At 49.4% G+C, this 19,887-nt stretch overlaps 1 protein-coding gene across 1 annotated transcript in view; it reads left to right on the top strand.

The window, feature by feature from the left end:
* Positions 1 to 6,655: 6,655 nt before the first annotated feature.
* LOC137429679 (teashirt homolog 3) overlaps positions 6,656 to 19,887 on the top strand; it is a 337,996-nt gene continuing 324,764 nt past the window's right edge. The window contains exon 1 of the mRNA XM_068119806.2: positions 6,656 to 7,146. Coding sequence (XP_067975907.2) covers positions 7,107 to 7,146 — 40 coding nt within the window. The 5' untranslated portion in view covers positions 6,656 to 7,106. The remainder of the gene's footprint in view (positions 7,147 to 19,887) is intronic.

Genomic DNA, 19,887 nt, shown 5'->3' with positions numbered 1-19,887 from the left:
CCAGCTCTGCTGGTGCTCAGATATCACCTGCTGTCCCAGTGCTCACAAAATACCTGCTGTACAAGTGCTGACAAAATACCTGCTGTGCAAGAGCTCAGATATCACCTGCTGTCCCCTAGTGCTCACAAAATACCTGCTGTGCTAGTGCTCAGATAGCACCTGCTGTCCGAGTGTAAAGAGAATACCGGTTGTCCTAGTGCAAATATTTACCTGCTGTCTTAGTGCAATGCGATTAGCTGTTGTGTGAGTGCTCAGATCGAATGAATACCTGCCGTCCGACTGCCCAGAGCATACCTGCTGTCTGAGTGCAATGACAATACCTTATGCTGTGCAAGTTTAACAAAGATTACCTGCTGTTGGACCGGAGTGTTCAGCGTGAACCTGTAGCTACCCGAGTACTCAGAGCACACCTGCTGTCCCGCCGTGTCCCAGGTTGCCTAACAAGATGGAGGATCCCAAGCGGCCCCCGTAACTCCGCCACAGGATTGTCGTGTTTCCCCATTTTTTATCATAAAGGGGACACAGACGGCAAAGCTCGTTCCCGCAATTCCCTCACACTTTGTTCGGGAGCTGGAACACGCGTTGTGGGAGTTTGGGAAGCGACGCGCACTCGGGGATGAACGCGCACTCGGTGGGGATGAACGCGCACTCGGTGGGGATGAACACGCACTCGGTGGGGAGGAACGCGCACTCGGTGGGGAGGAACGCGCACTCGGTGGGGATGAACGCGCACTCGGTGGGGATGAACGCGCAGTAGGTGGGGAGGAACGCGCACTCGGTGGGGATGAACGCGCACTCGGTGGGGAGGAATGCGCACTCGGTGGGGATGAACGCGCACTCGGTGGGGAGGAACGCGCACTCGGTGGGGAGGAACGCGCACTCGGTGGGGAGGAACGCGCACTCGGTGGGGATGAACGCGCACTCGGTGGGGAGGAACGCGCACTCGGTGGGGAGGAACGCGCACTCGGTGGGGAGGAACGCGCACTCGGTGGGGAGGAACGCGCACTCGGTGGGGAGGAACGCGCACTCGGTGGGGAGGAACGCGCACTCGGTGGGGAGGAACGCGCAATCGGTGGGGATGAAGGCGCACTCGGTGGGGATGAAGGCGCACTCGGTGGGGATGAAGGCGCACTCGGTGGGGGTTACACCCAAGGGAGCGACGACCGAGTGGGAGATGAGTGTTGCGTGTGTCCCGCGAATCTTCCCCATAGCGGGGTCGGGGGGATACAAAGGGCGCGTCGTGGGGAACAAGAGGACACGCGCAATGGACGGACGGACGCACGATCCACCAGGTCTTCCCCTCCTTCCTCAGAACATCCTCCCACCCGCGTGGCCGAGCCCGCGCTCCCTCCCTCGCGAACGCCGCTCCATCGGCGTCGCTTTCGCCATCACATGGACACGCACCGGACGCGGCGCCCAAAATCCCTCTCGGCCCCCCCCCCTCCCTCCTCCCCCGCCCCCACATCTCCCACCCGATCACCCTCCCCTCGCATAGTCCTTATCCCGGTCACCCCGACGTGCATCTGCCTCGCAGCTCGCCCGTCTCACGTTCCCTGGACCGCAACACCTCGGATCTTACCGGCCAAAAACAAGGCGATCCCCTCGCCCTCGGTAAGGGTCTTCGTGTGAGTTCTTCTTCTTCCTCCACCCTTCCTACCGCTTCTTCTTCTTCTCCGGTAACGTTTTTATTCCACTCCGTCACTTTCTCTCCGTCGTTTCCCGCTCACTCATCGCATAATAAACGTGTTCGTTCGAACTCACCGCCTCATAACGAGCGCTTGGCCGCGGGAAGCTCGCACCTCCCGCCAGGAATCCGTGGGTCGCTCCAGCCGTGGATGTTTCCCCTCCCGGATCCATGTTTCCCCCTCCCGGATCCGTGTTTCCCCCTCGGCGCCGCGTTCTGCCCCTCGGACCCCGCGGACCTCGGACCCCGCGCTCCGGTGTTTTAGAGCGAAGTGTTCGGCGGTAACGACTCGTACACGTGGACACAAAGTTAGTGCGTGTTCTCTGGTCCGGTCCGCCCACCCATTGGTAGCTACAGCTCCCTCAAGTCCAGCCCCCGCGCAGCGCGTACACCTGGCCCCCCGCGCAGCGCGTACACCTGGCCCTCGCTGCTAATCAATTAATAGACGATCCGATGGTATCGATGCTCAGCGGCGGAAACACGTGATTGGAACTCGAGGGAACTTGGGGACTTCAAGGAACCACGAAACGTGGGTGTGGGTCACGTGAGGATCCTTTACGTGTGTCAGTGTCACGTAAGGGTCCTTTACGTGTCTGTTACGTGAGGATCCTTTACGTATGTCAATGTCACGTAAGGGTCCTTTACGTGTCTGTTACGTGAGGGTCCTTTACGTGTGTCAGTGTCACGTGAGGGTCCTTTACGTGTGTCAATGTGACGTGAGAGTCCTTTACGTGTGTCAGTGTCACGTGAGAGTCCATTACGTGTCTGTTACGTGAGGGTCCTTTACGTGTGTCAGTGTCACGTAAGAGTCCTTTACGTGTCTGTCACGTGAGGGTCCTTTACGTGTGTCAGTGTCACGTAAGGGTCCTTTACGTGTCTGTTACGTGAGAGTCCTTTACGTGTGTCAATGTCACGTGAGAGTCCTTTACGTGTGTCAGTGTCACGTGAGAGTCCTTTATGTGTGTCTGTCACGTGAGGGTCCTTTACGTGTGTCAATGTCACGTGGGAGTCCTTTACGTGTGTCAATGTCACGTGAGAGTCCTTTACGTGTGTCACTGTCACGTGAGAGTCCTTTACGTGTGTCAATGTCACGTGAGAGTCCTTTACGGGTGTCAGTGACACGTGAGAGTCCTTTATGTGTGTCAGTGTCACGTGAGAGTCCTTTATGTGTGTCAGTGTCACGTGAGAGTCCTTTATGTGTGTCTGTCACGTGAGAGTCCTTTACGTGTGTCAGTGTCACGTGAGGGTCTTTTACGTGTGTCAGTGCCACGTGGGGGGTCCTTTACGTTTGTCAGTGTCACGTGAGGGTCCTTTACGTGTGTCAGTGTCACGTGAGAGTCATTTACGTGTGTCAGTGCCACGTGAGAGTCCTTTAGTTTTACGTGTATCAGTGTCACGTGAGTCAATTACGTGTGTCAGTGTCACGTGAGGGTCCTTTACGTGTGTCAGTGTCACGTGAGGGTCTTTTACGTGTGTCAGTGCCACGTGGGGGGGTCCTTTACGTTTGTCAGTGTCACGTGAGGGTCCTTTACGTGTATCAGTGTCACGTGAGTCATTTACGTGTGTCAGTGTCACGTGAGAGTCCTTTAGTTTTACGTGTATCAGTGTCACGTGAGAGTCATTTACGTGTGTCAGTGTCACGTGAGGGTCCTTTACGTGTGGCAGTGTCACGTGAGAGTCCTTTACGTGTATCAGTGTCACGTGAGGGTCCTTTACGTGTGTCAGTGTCACGTGAGGGTCTTTTACGTGTGTCAGTGCCACGTGGGGGGGGTCCTTTACGTTTGTCAGTGTCACGTGAGGGTCCTTTACGTGTGTCAGTGTCACGTGAGAGTCCTTTACGTGTGTCAGTGTCACGTGAGAGTCCTTTACGTGTGTCAGTGTCACGTGAGGGTCCTTTACGTGTGTCAGTGTCACGTGAGAGTCCTTTACGTGTGTCAATGTCACGTGAGGGTCCTTTACGTGTGTCAGTGTCACGTGAGAGTCCTTTACGTGTGTCAGTGTCACGTGAGAGTCCTTTACGTGTGTCAATGTCACGTGAGGGTCTTTTACGTGTGTCAGTGTCATGTGAGGGTCCTTTACGTGTGTCAGTGCTACGTGAGGGTCCTTTACGTGTTGCAGTGTCACGTGAGGATCCTTTATTGCTGCATTTATAACGTCTCAGATAATTCTCGTTTGGCGCTTCCCGGCTCCACTCGCGGATCCACGCCGGATAACCTGGAGCAACACGAGTCTCCATATTGTCTTGTTAGTCACTAGTCTCTGGATTATTGTGCCCGAATCGGTCCCTTCGTGACCTGATCTCGGTCCCGCCGCCGAGAGACCGTGACCGCTCGAGGTCCAAAAGGCGCGCGGGATCGAACCGACGTTCAGGGGCTCCAGGCCGTGCGCCCCAACCCGGCGAGGCTCACGTGATCATGGGGTCTCCGCACCGAACACACGACATGGGGCTCGTTTCCCCTCCACATCGCCGGGTCGCTCGACACCGACACCGCAACTCGCCCTTGCATCCGATTCCAGCTCAATCAGCGGCGACTTTCTGGTGGATATTGCTCGAGATGGAGTGGTGGTTGGAACTGCGCAAATAGAAGGAATCCCCCCTCCCCGCCCCCCGCCCCCGAGGTATCTGGCGTGCGCACCTGACGTTCAGACCCCCCCCCCCCCCCCCATCCCAGACCCCACACCCGTAGGCTCGCACTCATCGCTGCGTTTTCGGACGTTTCGTGCACGACTTTAACTCAACTCGTTCACGTGATGTTAAATGGCGATGGAGGCCGAGCCGCGACGATTTTCCCGCCGTTTTGACAATGACCTCCTCTGGACCCCAAGCCCCCGCGCTCACCCACTTCTCTCTCTCTCTCTCTGCTAATTTTTCTGCCATTTTTTCGTGCTCGTGATGTTGAGGACGATAATGGATTATTGCGTCATTTTCACGCTACGTGCATAAATGGTGTGTGTGTGTGTGTGTGTGTGTGTGTGTGTGTCTATTAGGGTGTGTTTGTGTTAGGGGATGTGCGTGTGTGTATGTGTGTGTGTGTGTGTGTATTCGGTGTGTGTGTGTGTGTGTGTGTGTGTGTGTATTCAGTGTGTGTGTGTGTGTGTGTGTTCAGTGTGTGTGTGTGTGTGTGTGTGTGTGTGTGTGTGTGTGTGTGTGTGTGTAATAGTGTGTAATAGTGTGTGTGTGTGTCTAATAGGGTGTGTGTGTGTCTAATAGGGTGTGTGTGTGTGGCTGTTAGGGTGTGTGTGTATTAGTGTATGTGTGTGTGTTTAATGGGGGTGTGTGTGTGTGTGTGTGTGTGTGTGTTTAATAGGGTGTGTGTGTGTGTGTGTGTGTGTGTGTGTGTGTGTGTGTGTGTGTGTGTGTGTGTGTGTGTGTGTGTGTGTAATAGGATGTGTGTGGCTATTAGGGTGTGTGTGTGGCTATTAGGGTGTGTGTGTGTATTAGTGTATGTTTGTGTATTAGTGTATGTGTGTGTGTGTATTTATAGTGTATGTGTGTGTGTATTAGTGTGTGTGTGTGTGTGTGTGTGTGTGTGTGTATGTATTCGTGTGTGTGTATGTATTCGTGTGTGTGTGTGTGTGTGTGTGTGTGTGTGTGTGTGTATTCGTGTGTATGTGTGTGTATTCGTGTGTGTGTGTGTATTCGTGTGTGTGTATGTGTGTGTGTGTGTGTCTGTATTCGTGTGTGTGTGTGTGTATTAGTGTGTGTGTGTGTGTGTATGTATTAGTGTGTGTGTGTGTGTGTGTGTGTGTATGTGTGTGTATTCGTGTGTATGTGTGTGTATTCGTGTGTGTGTGTGTGTGTGTGTGTATTCGTGTGTGTGTGTGTGTGTGTGTGTGTGTCTGTATTCGTGTGTGTGTGTGTATTCGTGTGTGTGTGTGTGTGTGTGTATCAGGGTGTGTGCTGCTCATTTAACCCCGGAATGCGTCCGTCGTTTAAAAAAAATTATTATATGTAGGCTATATATAAAAGCAGATTATTGCGCGAATTCCATGAGTATTCCCAAAAAGGAAGTTGCCGTGTAATTATTCTCAGGAATCGGAGCGTTTTATTAAAAGCAATTCCAATACAATTGTCCTGAAATCTCGAACCTGACAGCTCGTTGAACGCGGCTCGTTTACGGCTGAACGTTTCGTTTTTACATTCCCGGGGAGATCGTCAAATTGTCCGCACAACAATAACCTATTATACAAAACCATAGTAATAACAGGGGAGGGAAATAATAATAATAACAACGATAAAAACATCTAAACGATGGCGCCAAAACACTCCAGGATGTTTCGGGTGTTTGTTTCACGCGGTTTGCCGGTAATTGAATGTTAATGTGCGTTTCAAACATGGCTCTGTCGCCTCGTACGGAGGACACTCAGTTTCGTCCATTTTGTTCGACGACCCGGGCAAAGCACGTGGTCCACATGAAGCTCAGGTACACGGCTCAAATTGGGGCAAAACGATCTAGGCCTACGGGCGGTGTATGCGTACGGGGTCGTGCGTCGCATGGCGACGCCTCGAAGTGATGTCGCCTTGCAGTATGTGGTGGTGGTGGTGGTGTTGTTGTTGTTGTTGTTGTTGGGGGGCGCGAAAGGTGAAAACCCGCTCGAGTGTGCAATGGGCTCTGTGGAGCACGTCCACCTAGGATTCGGCCCAATTCCCCTTTACAAACCCGCTCAGGTCCATCGCGCTACCTGGGTAACTGGTACGACGAGCAGGTGAAGTGAGTAGAAAATGGATTATTGAAGGAAAAGCGAGGAGGGCGTACACAGGGCAAGACCGAGGGTGCACGGATCCGTAATCCAGGTGCGATCATAACGGTGTCCGCGCCAACATTCAAAGCCGCTTGTGCCGAAACGCCGGCGGGAACGCTCGCCTGGAATACGTCTTCTGCGCAACGTCATCAAAGGAAACTTACGTACGTCACTCGAGGCCCCGGTGTGTGTCCCCCCCCCCTCCGCCCCCCGCCCGAACGCGGTGTCTCCACGATACTTTGGAAGCGCGTGCGGTGCTTTTCCCGGTACTTTGGAAGCGCGTGCGCCGCACGGAGCTCCTCCTCATCAATTGATGTCGCGTGCGTGTCTCCAGGCAGCGGGAGTCGTGGCGGACGAGCAGGGGGGGAAGGAGAGACGGCGCGGGCCCCGTGTCCATCCCTCGCTCAGACGGAGCTCGTGCTGCTGGAGCCTCGGTCGGGCCACGTCGTCCCGTGACGGAGAGAACATCGGGAATCGACACACACACAGAACACGCCCCTCTCCCCTCCTCCCCCGCGTTATCGGTCCTCTTCCTCCTCGTTCTCCTCCGCCTGCGTTCCTCGCCCGCTTTCATCTCCCGTCGCGCCTCCAAAGCTGCCAGCGGAGACGCCTGTATGAGCGGCCGTCTGTCCGGGCGGCCGGGAGAGGCGCGCCGTGAGGCCGGCCCGTGGAGCCCAGCATGCCGCGCAGGAAGCAGGAGGCTCCGCGCAGACTCTCAGGTGAGACGCCCGCCGGGCACACGGTCCGCTGTACTCGCGGGAAAGTGCAACAGAGACAGAGGAGGTGGAGAGTGTGAGCAGGGATGGTGGGAGGGAGCAGTGGGGAGGGAGGGTGCTGGAGAAGAAGAGGAGGATTGGAGGAAGTAGGCAACTGTACGAGATTACACTTACGACTTAGTTGCACGGCTTCCTCTAGTTTTTATTATTTTTTATTCGTACACGGTCTCTTCCTCCATGTACGTCCGCTCGAGTACAAGTCACGGACCCATCGATCTGATTTAAGGAAAATTTTCCGTCACCATGTCCGTCAGTTGACTGCGTACGTACGCTGTACACTTACAGTGGAGAGGGGCTGCTCGGGCCCCGTCGTTCCGTGCCGTTTGTCCTGCTTAATGCTGCGTGCTGTGTAAAGCCGCCGTGTTCTCGCCGTGCACGCGCGCACCTTCGTTAAGTTTTGTACGACGAGGTGCGCATGCGCGTTCGGTCCCTGTGAATGCACGTGAGCGAACCAGGACCGAGTCCGTCCGTCCGTCCTGGCGTTGCCGAAGCGGCAGCTGCGAAACCCAGGCCGGTCTGGGCGGTGCGTTTGACGCCTGATTGATCGGCCGTCACGCCGAGGCACTTTGATCTGCTTATTTCTGATCAACATCAATAAATCACTCGCCATGGCAACGCGCGGTGCATTACGTCACGCCACTGTCCTCGTTGTCGCCCCCCACTCCCAAGACCTCGCTTTTCTCCATGTGTGTGTTTTAGTTCCACGTTACCGTTTCATTGTGGTTGCGTTTTCTTTTGCTAGTCTTTTGTCTTGTCGTGACAAAGAAAGCCGGGATGCTGCGCCTCGAACATAAAACTTAATGCCGCCGTAATAGAAGCAAAGGGTAGACCTGTCTGTTACGCGAAAATAGCCCGTCACAATGACTTTGTCTCAATTCTGATTTAATTGTCTGCCGCCTGACAGGCACATTCATCAACAGCTTAATGGTCAATCAAAAGTTGGCAGACTGAGCGCTCTCATTCTTTTCCATACACTGCTTCTGGCATACTTTATCAAATTGCCTCTGCCTAATAGCTGTTCGGCCTTGACGGCTGGCTGATCCGCTGTTTGTGGGGATTATGGGCTTGGGAGAGAGTGAGGGGCGAGATGAGTGCGCTGAAGGCGTATAGACAGGACTTGTGACCGGGAGAGCGGTCGCCGTATGGGTGCGTGCGGTTCAGCTCGTGGTTCGGCATGGCCAGTTCGGCCCATGGATTCTTACGTTCGGGAATCGGCGGAAGACAGGGTGGCTCGAGAAAGAGAGAATAAAAAAAAGCAAAGGGTGAGGGCAAGGGATGCGGGGGGAAACGGGGGGCAAAGAGGATGGCAAACTTTACTCACTTTCTCGCTTGCCCGCGCCTGTCAGGTTTCACACACAGCTTTCTGGCCACCGGCTGGACGCAGTAGAGCGATGACATATTGATTCCCAGGGCACGCGTGGAAAGACAGTGCCTTGGTTGCTGGATGGTGTAGTTGGAGGATAAAGAAACACTGTGGTGCATATCAGGCCTGCAGTCAAAACGGCGAGTATTAGAACTTGGCATAGATGATCTCAAGAAGTCTGAAAGTCTTGAGTCCATAGAGAACTTATTTTGGGAGAATGGATATGAACGAGGGATTGAAAGAGGTTGGGAAAAGGAGAAATAACTTTTGTACATGGTCTTTGGCCAAATGCATCCTCTTCGATTGGTGAAGATCCTTCACTGCAGTGGCATGTAGGAAGCGGTGCTGGGAACGCAAGCCTGGGCCTAATTAGTGACGCTCGAGTCCTGGTCTTTCTCTGATGCGCCCGTCTCTGAGCCGCTCGCGTCCTGCCGGCTGTCACATGGCGAAATTGGTTTTGCCACTGGTTTGATGTAATCATCCTTGTATCATACAGCCCTGGCAGGCTGGAGTGGCACATTAACTTGATTTTTTCCCACTGTACAGGTGACAAATGAGGCAGACCTTTTGCGTAATTGTGGAGGGGGCTTTGGTAGGCAAGGAGCCTTTTTATGGATTCCTATTGAGTTGCTGGTGCTCAGCGTCATGTGGCTCATGTTGGTATCCTCGTGGCTAAATATGGGACAAAGTTTAGCTTGGCCAGGACCAATCCCAACCCCAACAGTGATTTGGGGTTTCCTGGTTCAAGTGTGCCTTTGGCCTGATACCCATCGACCATTTTGATGACAGGCTGAATGTTTTGGCAAAGCCATGATACCATGGTATCTGGCGGGACACTACCATGGTGCATTCTTTCCGAGATGTAGTATTCTTCAACCCGACTTCACGCTGCCTGTCCTGCCAAATGTTCAGTTTTTTTTTTCAAGCCAATTTTGCTCTCTTGGGCAACTGGGATTTTAACCACAGGCAAACTGTCTACCGGCGTCTCGCCATTGTAAACCATGCTGACGTTGTTCTTTTTGTTCCGATTACGAGCAATAATAGGTTGGGTCCAGGGATCAAATAACTAGGGCATTCGGGAAAACTGTGGGCTGGAACACCCCCCTGATGTACTTGATACATGCCCCAGCGGAGAGAGCAACCGCGTTTAATCACATTGCAAATTGTCCCGGTGACCAGGGCTCTAGTGATTGTGTGCAATCGGTCTGGTTAACCTCAACGTGGAAGATAACTTCGAGAGCGATGCTGAAACGTCGTTGCTTTAATGCGCGATCTCCGTGTGCCAACGGTGGATTTTATCCCGGCTGGTTTTACGAGGCCTTTCATGATGATACAATTGCGACGAGCGTTCTTCTTGTAGATACTTATGACATTTTTGGAGATGTTTGGCATAACTTGTGTTGGAACACACTTTCCGTTTGGTGTCTCAGCCAGTTATGTCACTATCAGGTGAACATTTTTATGCTTCTCCTTGCAATTTCTGGACCATTATTTGAAAACACAAAGCCTGTAATGCTGCCTTTTATCTGGCCCCGGCTGATTTCGGAGCGCATGACCTTGGTGCATCGCTACCATGACTGCTGATAGCCCCGCGAGACGTGTTCTTACAATGCCAAGTAGCAACATTTTTTTGCCAAACACCACCAACTGTCCACAGAGTTAGATTGTTGCACAGTGCAGCAATTTGACCTATCACCCTGGAGCCTTCATGCCTCACATGACTGGCTTTTGAATCGACTCTTCACTATGACTCGTTTGGACTTACATTTGGCATGACAGTATGGGATGAGAGTTTGGATCTTCATTTCTATGGGACAGGCATTTACGTTGCATCCAAAACAAGGCGCTGAATGGCGATAGAAAGGTGCGAAGACAGAGGGAACTTCAGAACTTGGATAATTAATGTATTTGGAAATCAAACCAAAAATGGTTTCTGTTTCAGTTACTGCAATAAAGAGCACTCTGATCACTGAGTTGCAGGCTGGCGATCGATTTGAAACACTCATCTAGTTCCAATTCCAAATATCTAGTAACGCGCTGTATTGTATATTGTCAGTCACGCCATATGCTTGTTACGTCAGTTACGAGTTTGGCTGCACAAATGTGCACCAATTTCTGGGGTTTTGTTTGATGGGAGGGCGGGCATCGGGCACAGTTGTGCCGCTGATGCGGTGGCCCCTGTGGTTTAGCACAGGCATTCGGAATTTGTGTCAGCGTGCCGGTTGATACCTCGCCTACTCTTCGTTGAAAGACACCTTGGGATGTTTAACGTCCACCAATCTATTACTAGCAGATGGGTTCTAGCTTGGCGTCCGATCAGCTGGACAATACACTCGTTTAGCCAACGCTCTGCATAGAAAGCACCAAACCGACCGTTTATAGGGACCTGGCCGAGAATCAAACCCAGACTAGACGGATCAAAGGTAGGTAGGTGCGCTACCCCTGCACCATCCTTTTGACACCAAACATAATATTCATTCGCAAACACTGTAAATGGATCATTAGCTTATCCACACATTTGCTATGCATGTAGCCGTGTTCCATTCTTCCTTTAACTGAGAAATCGCTCTGTCCGTGTAACACCTCTGATCAAACGAATCCATAAGTACGTGTATGTAAAAGGAGCAGACTTTTGATGGTCTCTGTTGCGTAAAATGGACTAGCCCAACTCTAAATGGTCTATCCACCTTTCTTCGACTAGGGAATGAGAGGGGACAACTACCTTTACTGCAGCTATCGAGGGTGTCTCTTTTCTCCCTTTTCTTTCTGAAATCTCCGAAGGATCGTGTGTATTGTCCGTAGCTGCCTGAACACTATGCCCATTATGCCCACTTATGGTGCCCATTAATATCGCAGACAGTAACCTGCTTTTCAAAATGCACGATGAGGCTAAGGAAAGTTTAGCAGAAGTTGGATTTCTCTCGTCTTTTCGTGGCAGTATGGAATAGTGCTTGCTTTCCATGTTGGGCTTCATGTTTTGTGCCCTGGCAGCTGGCACCTGGCAATGGCCCAAGGCTTGACAGTTGTCAATTTGTTACTTATGATGCCAGATGATGGGGAGGGGATGATTCTGGTTTGCATTTGTCATAACCCGTGCCATTTAAGACAATGAAACATAACATCACCAGTGTCATTTGAACAAAACTTGCTTACACTAAAGTACTGAGTGCCGTTACCTTCTCAAGACGAATGTTCGGAACAAGTGTGCGCTGGCCTGCACTGTAGTCATTTGTTTTTCACCATTTGCTTGTACTTTTGAGATTTTTCCTACCACCTCACCTGGCCTTTTGAGGCCCGTGTTGGCAGAAGTCTCCAGTCCGACAAGCCAGTCTAATGGCCGGGTTGTAGGTCTGGTTGCGGATAGATTGATGCTTGTGCAAAAAGGGGTGCTGAACCTCGGCCATTTCCAGGTTTTTACTGTACATCATCGCACTGTCTCGCCTTTTCTTGCCACGCTTTTACTCCCACATCATATTTCTTCCTAACTTTCATAAACACATTGGCCTCTTCGCAAACTAGTGAAGTTTGGGCAAGGAAGAGTTTCAAGCAGTCAGCCGCAGCGGTGCGAGGGTTCACCCACACACGATTTCGCAGCTTGTATGATTGAGCCACGCCGGGAACGCCGCTTTCATGTGTAATTATGAATAATTAATCTGCATTGTCAGAGCGCATGTTATCAATTATGAGACTTGGGGCTTGTCAGGACGAGCATCTGTTCTTTGGATTGAGTCGAGTCGAGAGGCCCGGCGAGGGCGACGAACGAGTGGGAGCAGTACGTAGAGTTGTCACTTTTTCCGGTGTAGTGGTGCCTCCCTGTTCTCTCTTTTCTCTCCTCTCTCTCTCTCTCTCTCTCTCTCTCTCCCCCTTGCACTGTACAAGCAGTGTACTGAAACCCTTTCGCCAATGAATGAGACTTGTGTTAGCACTGTTTTTATTTGTTTCCATGCTCTGTGCTAACCCACTCTGTACTTGGCGTCACCCCCAGTGGCTTGGGGGTTTGAGGCGTCTCAGGGGCTCATTACAAGGCCACGTAACTAAGGAACTTTGGCCACAATCCAGACTGTTGCACATTACTTTCTTAGCTTCTGCCATTCACTACTCGATCAGTTTCTAAAACAGTTTTGGCTTCGAGATTAAAAAGTGCAATCGGTCAATTTTGTTGGGAGTCATAATGGATTGATTTCTGTCATCACTTTTCAAATCGCTCACGACGTATTGCAAACAGGGCCATGGTATTTTTGATGGTCGAGGCAAGTTCCAAAGCCTTGGATTGCAGAGTGTTTGACGTTCTTTATTAAATTGCAGTCACGTGAATAGCGGAGGCCATGTCAAGGAACTTTTCATTGATTATGGAGAATAAAACGTTTGAGAAACAAGATTTCCTTTTTCTTTTCTTCTTTTTTCTTCTTCTTCTTGGGAGTGACCACAAGTTTATCAAGGTACACTCTTCGAACATTCCATGCTCTGTTTGTTCTGCTCTGGTCAGTGTTTGGGGTGTTAAAGGGGCACTGTCCCACTTAGCTTGAAAATAATTTGTCTGGGTCAAATTTTCTAATGTCCTCAGCCATATAGTGGCAAATTAAGTTCTTAATTAATGAATTAATGTGAGAGTTAGTCCTCTGCTCCCGGCATGAAAGGAAGTTGAAATAAACTTTGGTTCCGAATGCATGAAATTCCAAAAGGAAATACCTTGTCTGCCTATCTGCACGTCTGACGCAAGGTGTTGCGATTGTTTCTCTTTTCTGTATTTACAGTGACCACGCTCTGTTCTTTGTCGTTACAGTAAGGGTTTGATAATGTTGTTTCCTCGTATGACACACATGAAGAACAGGAGGGCGTTGTTGAAAATTTTGATCAAACCATGCATAGACACTGACATATGATGATAGAGTAAGACACACACCTGAGAAGGTGGTGCTTGTCAGGATCCTGGCATCTTCAGATTAGCGATGGTGTGACAAGGTGAAACCTGTACTAATTTTAGTCCTTGTACGTGGAATGGTCTTGTTGACTTTTGGGAAGTACATGGGGCCTTTATTTAGGTTGTACACTATACGAGGGAAATGCATCTAATCTGCTGATGTACAGAAGCGATAGAAGCACGGTGCTGTGCAATCCTCGCAGTACTAGTTGAGCTAGACCTGCAAGGATTAAGCTGCAATGGAGGGCAACTGCGGGTCTTCGTCTGCGGTGCGATAGGATGGGAATGGTTGAGACGTGAGGGTGGGGGAGGTGGAAAGAGAGGCTGGAGTTTGAAAGGTGGGAATTATCTCGAGCCAGAGCCAGCCGTGTCAATTAATCAAGGAAATTGTCGGCAGCTGGTAATGGCTGCCGAATGATTAACCAGGAGGCACACAACTGCACCCCTCGGAGCTATCTTGCACCTCCAGCTCACTCGTTTGTATGTGCGGGTGTGCGTTTAAGGTTGCTTTCTTTGTGCGGGTGCCTGCGTACATGGATGTAAGGCTGCAGCTGTGCACGGAGACACCTGGAGGTGTTGCGAGTGACGAAGCTTTAGCGGTGAAGTACGAATGCTCTAGTTTGGAACTTGCCTGCTTTTACCTCCCACCTTTGTTCTGTTGATACCAAAAACCCTTTTGGGATACAACATGCTGAAACAATCGGTGTAATTCGGGATCGACATGACATGCACAATTTCTCATGTTGCAGTGGGCTTTGGTGAACTTTTAAACTTTTCGAAGTCTGAGCATGGATTAAAAATTCATCTGCCCCACCCACAAGGCCAGGAATGTGCCCAGTACTCGACCGGTCTTAACCAAAGCGACAGCCATCCATCATTTGTGGGAGGGAATGTTTTTTCATTACTGAACTGTCGTTGGGAGACGACCATTAACACAGCCTGAAATGGTCACTTCTATCTCTTCTAATGCCTTTGAAAACATTCCTGGCCTCGATGCAAAGCGAGAGAATCTCTCCGCTCGTGTTTCCCCACACTTTCCTTAAATCTTGTCCTGTTTATCACCAGCCATTTATTTTGCTCTTTTCTCTCTGAAATAGCAAGCTTTTGTGTTGGACAAGCCGTCTCCTTTCCATCATACTGCTGGCCTCTGAAATATCTGCTCTCTATGTGCCTGGTTTTGCTGTCACTCCCTCCTCCCCTAGCCGCCCACAAACCCCCCCCCCCCCCCCCCCCAGCAAGCCATGTCCTGCCTGCCAGGTCCTGATGGATGCCTCTGATGCTAGGCCCGATAAACACGTGCCTAATGAAATTTTTCTAGGCTGCCGTATATGGGCAAGCAGCAGGGGGGCTGCGTGCTGCAATTATTGACAGATGCCTGCCTTCCCGGTCACGTCTCTGCCAATGCCATCCACTACAGGGGCTGCCAGGCAGTAAGCATTACAGTGCCTTCCTTTGCAACTGGGCATGGCATTCGTAAAGACAACGGCATCCCGGGCATTGTGATGAAATGGCTCTGAGGTTCTTTGTGTTCGTCTGTTTTATTTTTCTTGTTTTTGTTTTGCTCATTTGTCCTAATTATGTTTTTAGCCTCTTTGCCCGGTGTTGATATCTCTTTTATATACGGGATGATTTGTCGGAGTTTGACTCACATGTTCACTCTTATCATGTACATCTTCATCTCCCACCCTCATTCTTTTCATCTTCTCTTTGTTTCCTCTTCTTCACAGCTGAAGCACTTGTATTTCGGTTCACACTTGTACCGCAATGCATCCAGCCCTTTGGGCCTGTTATTTTTCTGTGATTGCATAACTCTCTATCAACCATTTTGTTTTGCTTAGAAGAGGCTCGAGTCTGAAACAGTGTGTTTGAAACTGCTTGTTTACGTATCTTTTACATTCCTTTTCGAGCATAGCTTCTCCTGATGCAGCGGAGCGTGTACTGTAGTGTGGTGTGACGTGACGAAGCAACATACACATAAAAACAAATGATCATTTGACCCAAGATATCCCAGTGGTTGCCAACCTATGATGATTCATACACAAAGAAACGCATTCTTGGAGCAATCTCTTAACCCATTGCTCAATGATAATAAAAAAATGACCTAAAATGGGCAACATTGCTTGCACCTCTTTCCATTCTATGCTGGTCCTCAATAATTATTACAATTCACAAGTTCAGTGAATAGCAAATAGTGCTGGTATTCATTGGTTTCAATAATCCCACTTAAAATGTAACTTTCTTTCTGGTTTTATTTTTGGTATTTTGGCTGGGGAACGTTTCTGGAGATTTCTTTCTTTCCTTTGTCCTTCTGCTCCTCCAAAACCAACATGATTGCGCATATGCCTCGTCACAAGCTAGAATCTCTGCTGTTTACACATTCCCACACATGGATGTAGAATACGCTGCCCGTCAGTTTGCCGTCGCCTTTGCTAGCAACTGTGTGAAGCTCGTGCCTTTGTGCAGACTATTGGATGTATCCCTGCTTGGATACCGCACAATTGAATTGAATTGAATTGCATTGTGATCATGGTTATACCACCAGGTGCACATTTAAAAAGTCTTGTTTGAAGCATCGTGGCAGAAATGAAAACATTAACAATTTTAACCGCATCATATCGATTTATCTTTTCTTCTACCTGAGCGTAGGACAGCTCGGGTGATGCGGCGTCTCCGTAACAAACATTCTTTTAAACCGGTGCTTTCCTTTGTCTCTTTCTTTCCTGCTCCCTCTCCCCTCCCCAATGGTAATCAGAAACGGAAGACAGTTGTAAAACGCAAAGTTTTTCCTTGACTGATGATTGCTAAAGAAATGGGGGAAATACCGTCTCCCAGTCTGATGGGCCAGGCCCCTGGAAATCCCAGAGCGATTTCTTTCTCACAAAAAGGAAAAAGGAAAAAAAAAATAACAGCTCATCGTGCGAGAGAGGGTGGCAGTGTTTTGTGCTCCGAGCGGCCTGTTTCCCTTTCAGCGCCAGTACCATTTATCAGAGAGTCTGCTCTTCACCCACCCGTCTCCACCCGACAGAATGACATGTGTCATTTATCATGTGCCCTCCCCAAACTCTGCCGCCGGGACATAAAACACGTAGCCCCACCCCGGTAGCCTCATCTCACCGCCTGTTCAACCGCCTTCCCCTGGCCCCAAACATCGAGCTCACCCCAATATGGTGCCAGTGTCTGTGTCCTTGGAATGTTGTCTCTGTCTAGCAACACCTTCGGCTTACCACAGCATCTTCTGGACCTTCTCCAGGTCAACTTATCCTACATCTCAAGAATTTTAGTTTGGGGAAAAGTGAGGAAGCTTATAGAAGGAAGACTAAAGGGGAGGAATGTGTGTACGTATGAATGTCTGCGATGTACAGAGATAAAGTTTGCCTTGGGACTCGGGGGGGATGATTGTACCGCTGACATCACAGTGGATTGGGAAAGCTGTATCTGCTGAATTGCAAATTCTGTGTACGACCTTGTGATGTGTTGCCACTTATGTCCATCAGGATGAAATGTGGGTAATTGTTTGGTCATTTAGAACAGGCATTTACCTTTACCTCCTTCCACTCTGGCTTGGGTTTCTGTATGAATTATGTGATGATAGTTAGGTTCGCCGCCCATGACCTGTCCCCTGCCTCTGACCACTCCGTTTTCCTTTGCCTTGCTTTTTTTGTTCATGTTCCATAATACCCTCTGCCATTCTCATCTTCCATGGCCTCGTCATTGGTAATTAATGAACAAAATTTCCGCATACCTCTGGATTTAGTGGCTCATCACTTTGAATCCGATACAACAAAGGCTTTTCAAAAGCCCCCTCATTGCTTCGCTAGTATGGCCGTCTTCTTGGAGAATTGGGAATCCAGTGTCACGCAGGAAGGACAAGTGTCCGATTTTGTGTGAGCATTGATCGTTTTTGCAGTGTGCTATTCTCTTAATTATAAGCTACCGAGTGTAGGCACGAGTTGATGGCAGAACCCCTCGGAGGTGTGGATGTTGCACATTTGCAATGGCCTGTACAACTGTTTTCCTGCACCCGAAAATACTAGTATTTCATCGTTTTTTTTTGGTGTATATGCTGACCCAGCAGTTTTTAACATACCTGGTTCATATTCCAGCATCATCCTCTCAACACCATGGCAATTTGATCAATGCGTATAAACTGCCGGCTTATTGCTCCGAGTTTGAATTCCCTTCCAAAGCAAAACGGCATCCACATTTGAATGTGTACCGCGGATGTCGCTGCTGCTTGTGAGCAAATGAAGATGACATCCATCAGTCATGGCTCAGCCGGTCTTTGGGGCCACGGTAGGGGGAGCAGCCGCCTGGCTTTCGGTTTCGAGGATCATACGAGCTGAATCAACAACGGGTGAGATGGATGGACCCAAAACGTGGCTCGATGATGGATACACAGCGCTCGATGCCATTCATCACACTGAACATTATTTAGACTTATTCTATGAAGCTGTAACTTGAGATTTGGATGAACTGTAGGGAGTTGGTCGGTGAGTTGCAGTGTGCGCATGGAGGTGGAGGAAATGTTGCGTGCGTGGGGCCAGGGATGGAGTCTGCGAGGCGGAGGGGAGGTGAGGGCACGGAGGACGAAGGTGTAGGGGGAGGTTGGATATTCAAAATGTGATTAATGGGTGAGCTTTCGGTGCACTGGTTACTGGGTGGAGATTGGCTATTATCTGAGTACCTCGTTCCAAACCAAACAGAGCTGTTCCTAATCGTGGTGCTGAGAGGCCTTTCATGTGGGACTCCAAGCAGCACCGGTTCGGCACACAGCGGAAGAGCGAGGCACTTCGTTAGTTATATTTATGCTGGTGAAAAATGGCTCAACCCTGGTGTGTGATTGCAATTATAAAGGCTGGAACCTTTCATTGATTCAAAGGCCGAAAAAAACAATGTGGCTTTACAGTGCAGCAACCATGAGTTTTGTTCAAGAGGCAAGTTGACATCTCCACTTCATAGACAAATACAGCGCACTTGCATACCTTGTTTTACCATACCAAGATATCATTTATGCCAAACACTGACTAATTATGAACAACTGTTATTCTCATATTATTATGCAAGTCTGTTGTTAATGATGGGAAGTGTTCATGCAAGCTTTCCTCCATTACACATTACCATGACAACGTCACGAACTCGCACTCACGCACACACATACACATATTCATGATGCAATAGATCATTGCAACCATTTTACCAGTGGAGCTGCGACCCATTAAGAAATTGCAGGTACTCAGCAGAAACACCTGCTTGCTCCAATTAAACAATTGAGCAATGATAGTCAGATGTTCACATTCAGAGGGACTGGCCAACCCATCTCTCATGCCACGTAAACTACTGAAAATGGCTCAATAGAGAACATCAAAGCATCATCACCAATTCCTCACACTTTCATCTCTGGTGTTCATTTTTACTTCGTGCATTTCTATTTACTGAAAGTTCAAACCTTGAGTCCTTTGCAGCACTCCAGATATGATTTCATGAACGTCAACAAACTTTAATAGTGTTTCCTTGACTGTTTTGAGGATCTTTTTTCGCCAAACCTTTTGAATGCTCCTCATTCGGCCTTTTTTCTTGGCAGCACAGACACGTGTCGTACTGATAGAGACGCAAAGACAAAATCTCATGGCTTGGACGTTTTGCTTTTTAAAACATGGTTATTGGTGAAATGCATGGTCAATTGGTCATCTTCACCAACTGCATTGCCTGCACTACTGAATGTGGATGGTGGTTATGTTTTCAGCCCCGTTTGTCTGGTTGTCTGTCTGTCTGTGAGCAGGATATCTCAAATTGTTATGGATGGATTCCGATTAAATTTGCTGGACACGTTGGGTGTGTGACGACGAAGAATTGATTCGATTTTGGATAAAGATCCGGATACTATAATTATTTAAGTGATTCTTCATCATTGAGAGATAGGACCAAAAACGATATATAGCACGATTTCTCAAAAAATTTGACATCGATTGTGACAAAACTTGGTGGATGAGTTGGGTCGGTGACGAGAACAAGCCGGTTAGATTTTGGTTGAGGTCTCGATCCAGATCCGGCCTATCAGTGGGATACAAAACATAAACTGTTCAGAATGGCAGAGGTCTGCTCTCTACCTAGTGCCCTTCTATTTATCTGTTGAAGTCATTTGCACAGTCCTCACTGATTGGTTCTTGTACCTGTATCATGGCACACTCCGAAATATGCAATTTGTTTTGGTATTTTTGTTTTACTTACTGACGTGTGAGCCATTATTTTAGTTGTAGGGCCTGAACAGTTTGTTCTTCAATTCCATTGTATTCATCGTCAAATCAATCACTACTCTGCCATCACCCTCAGCAATAACTCATCTTTTAAGTGGGGCACCTTCCTTATATTTCCTATTCAGGTAACATCTGAGGCTGTGCTG

Source organism: Myxine glutinosa, chromosome 6 (assembly GCF_964187855.1).
Source record: "Myxine glutinosa chromosome 6, kmMyxGlut1.1, whole genome shotgun sequence".
Taxonomy (NCBI): Eukaryota; Metazoa; Chordata; class Myxini; order Myxiniformes; family Myxinidae; genus Myxine; species Myxine glutinosa.
The sequence above is the reverse complement of the archived record's forward strand: the minus strand, read 5'-3'. Positions and strand labels throughout refer to the sequence as shown.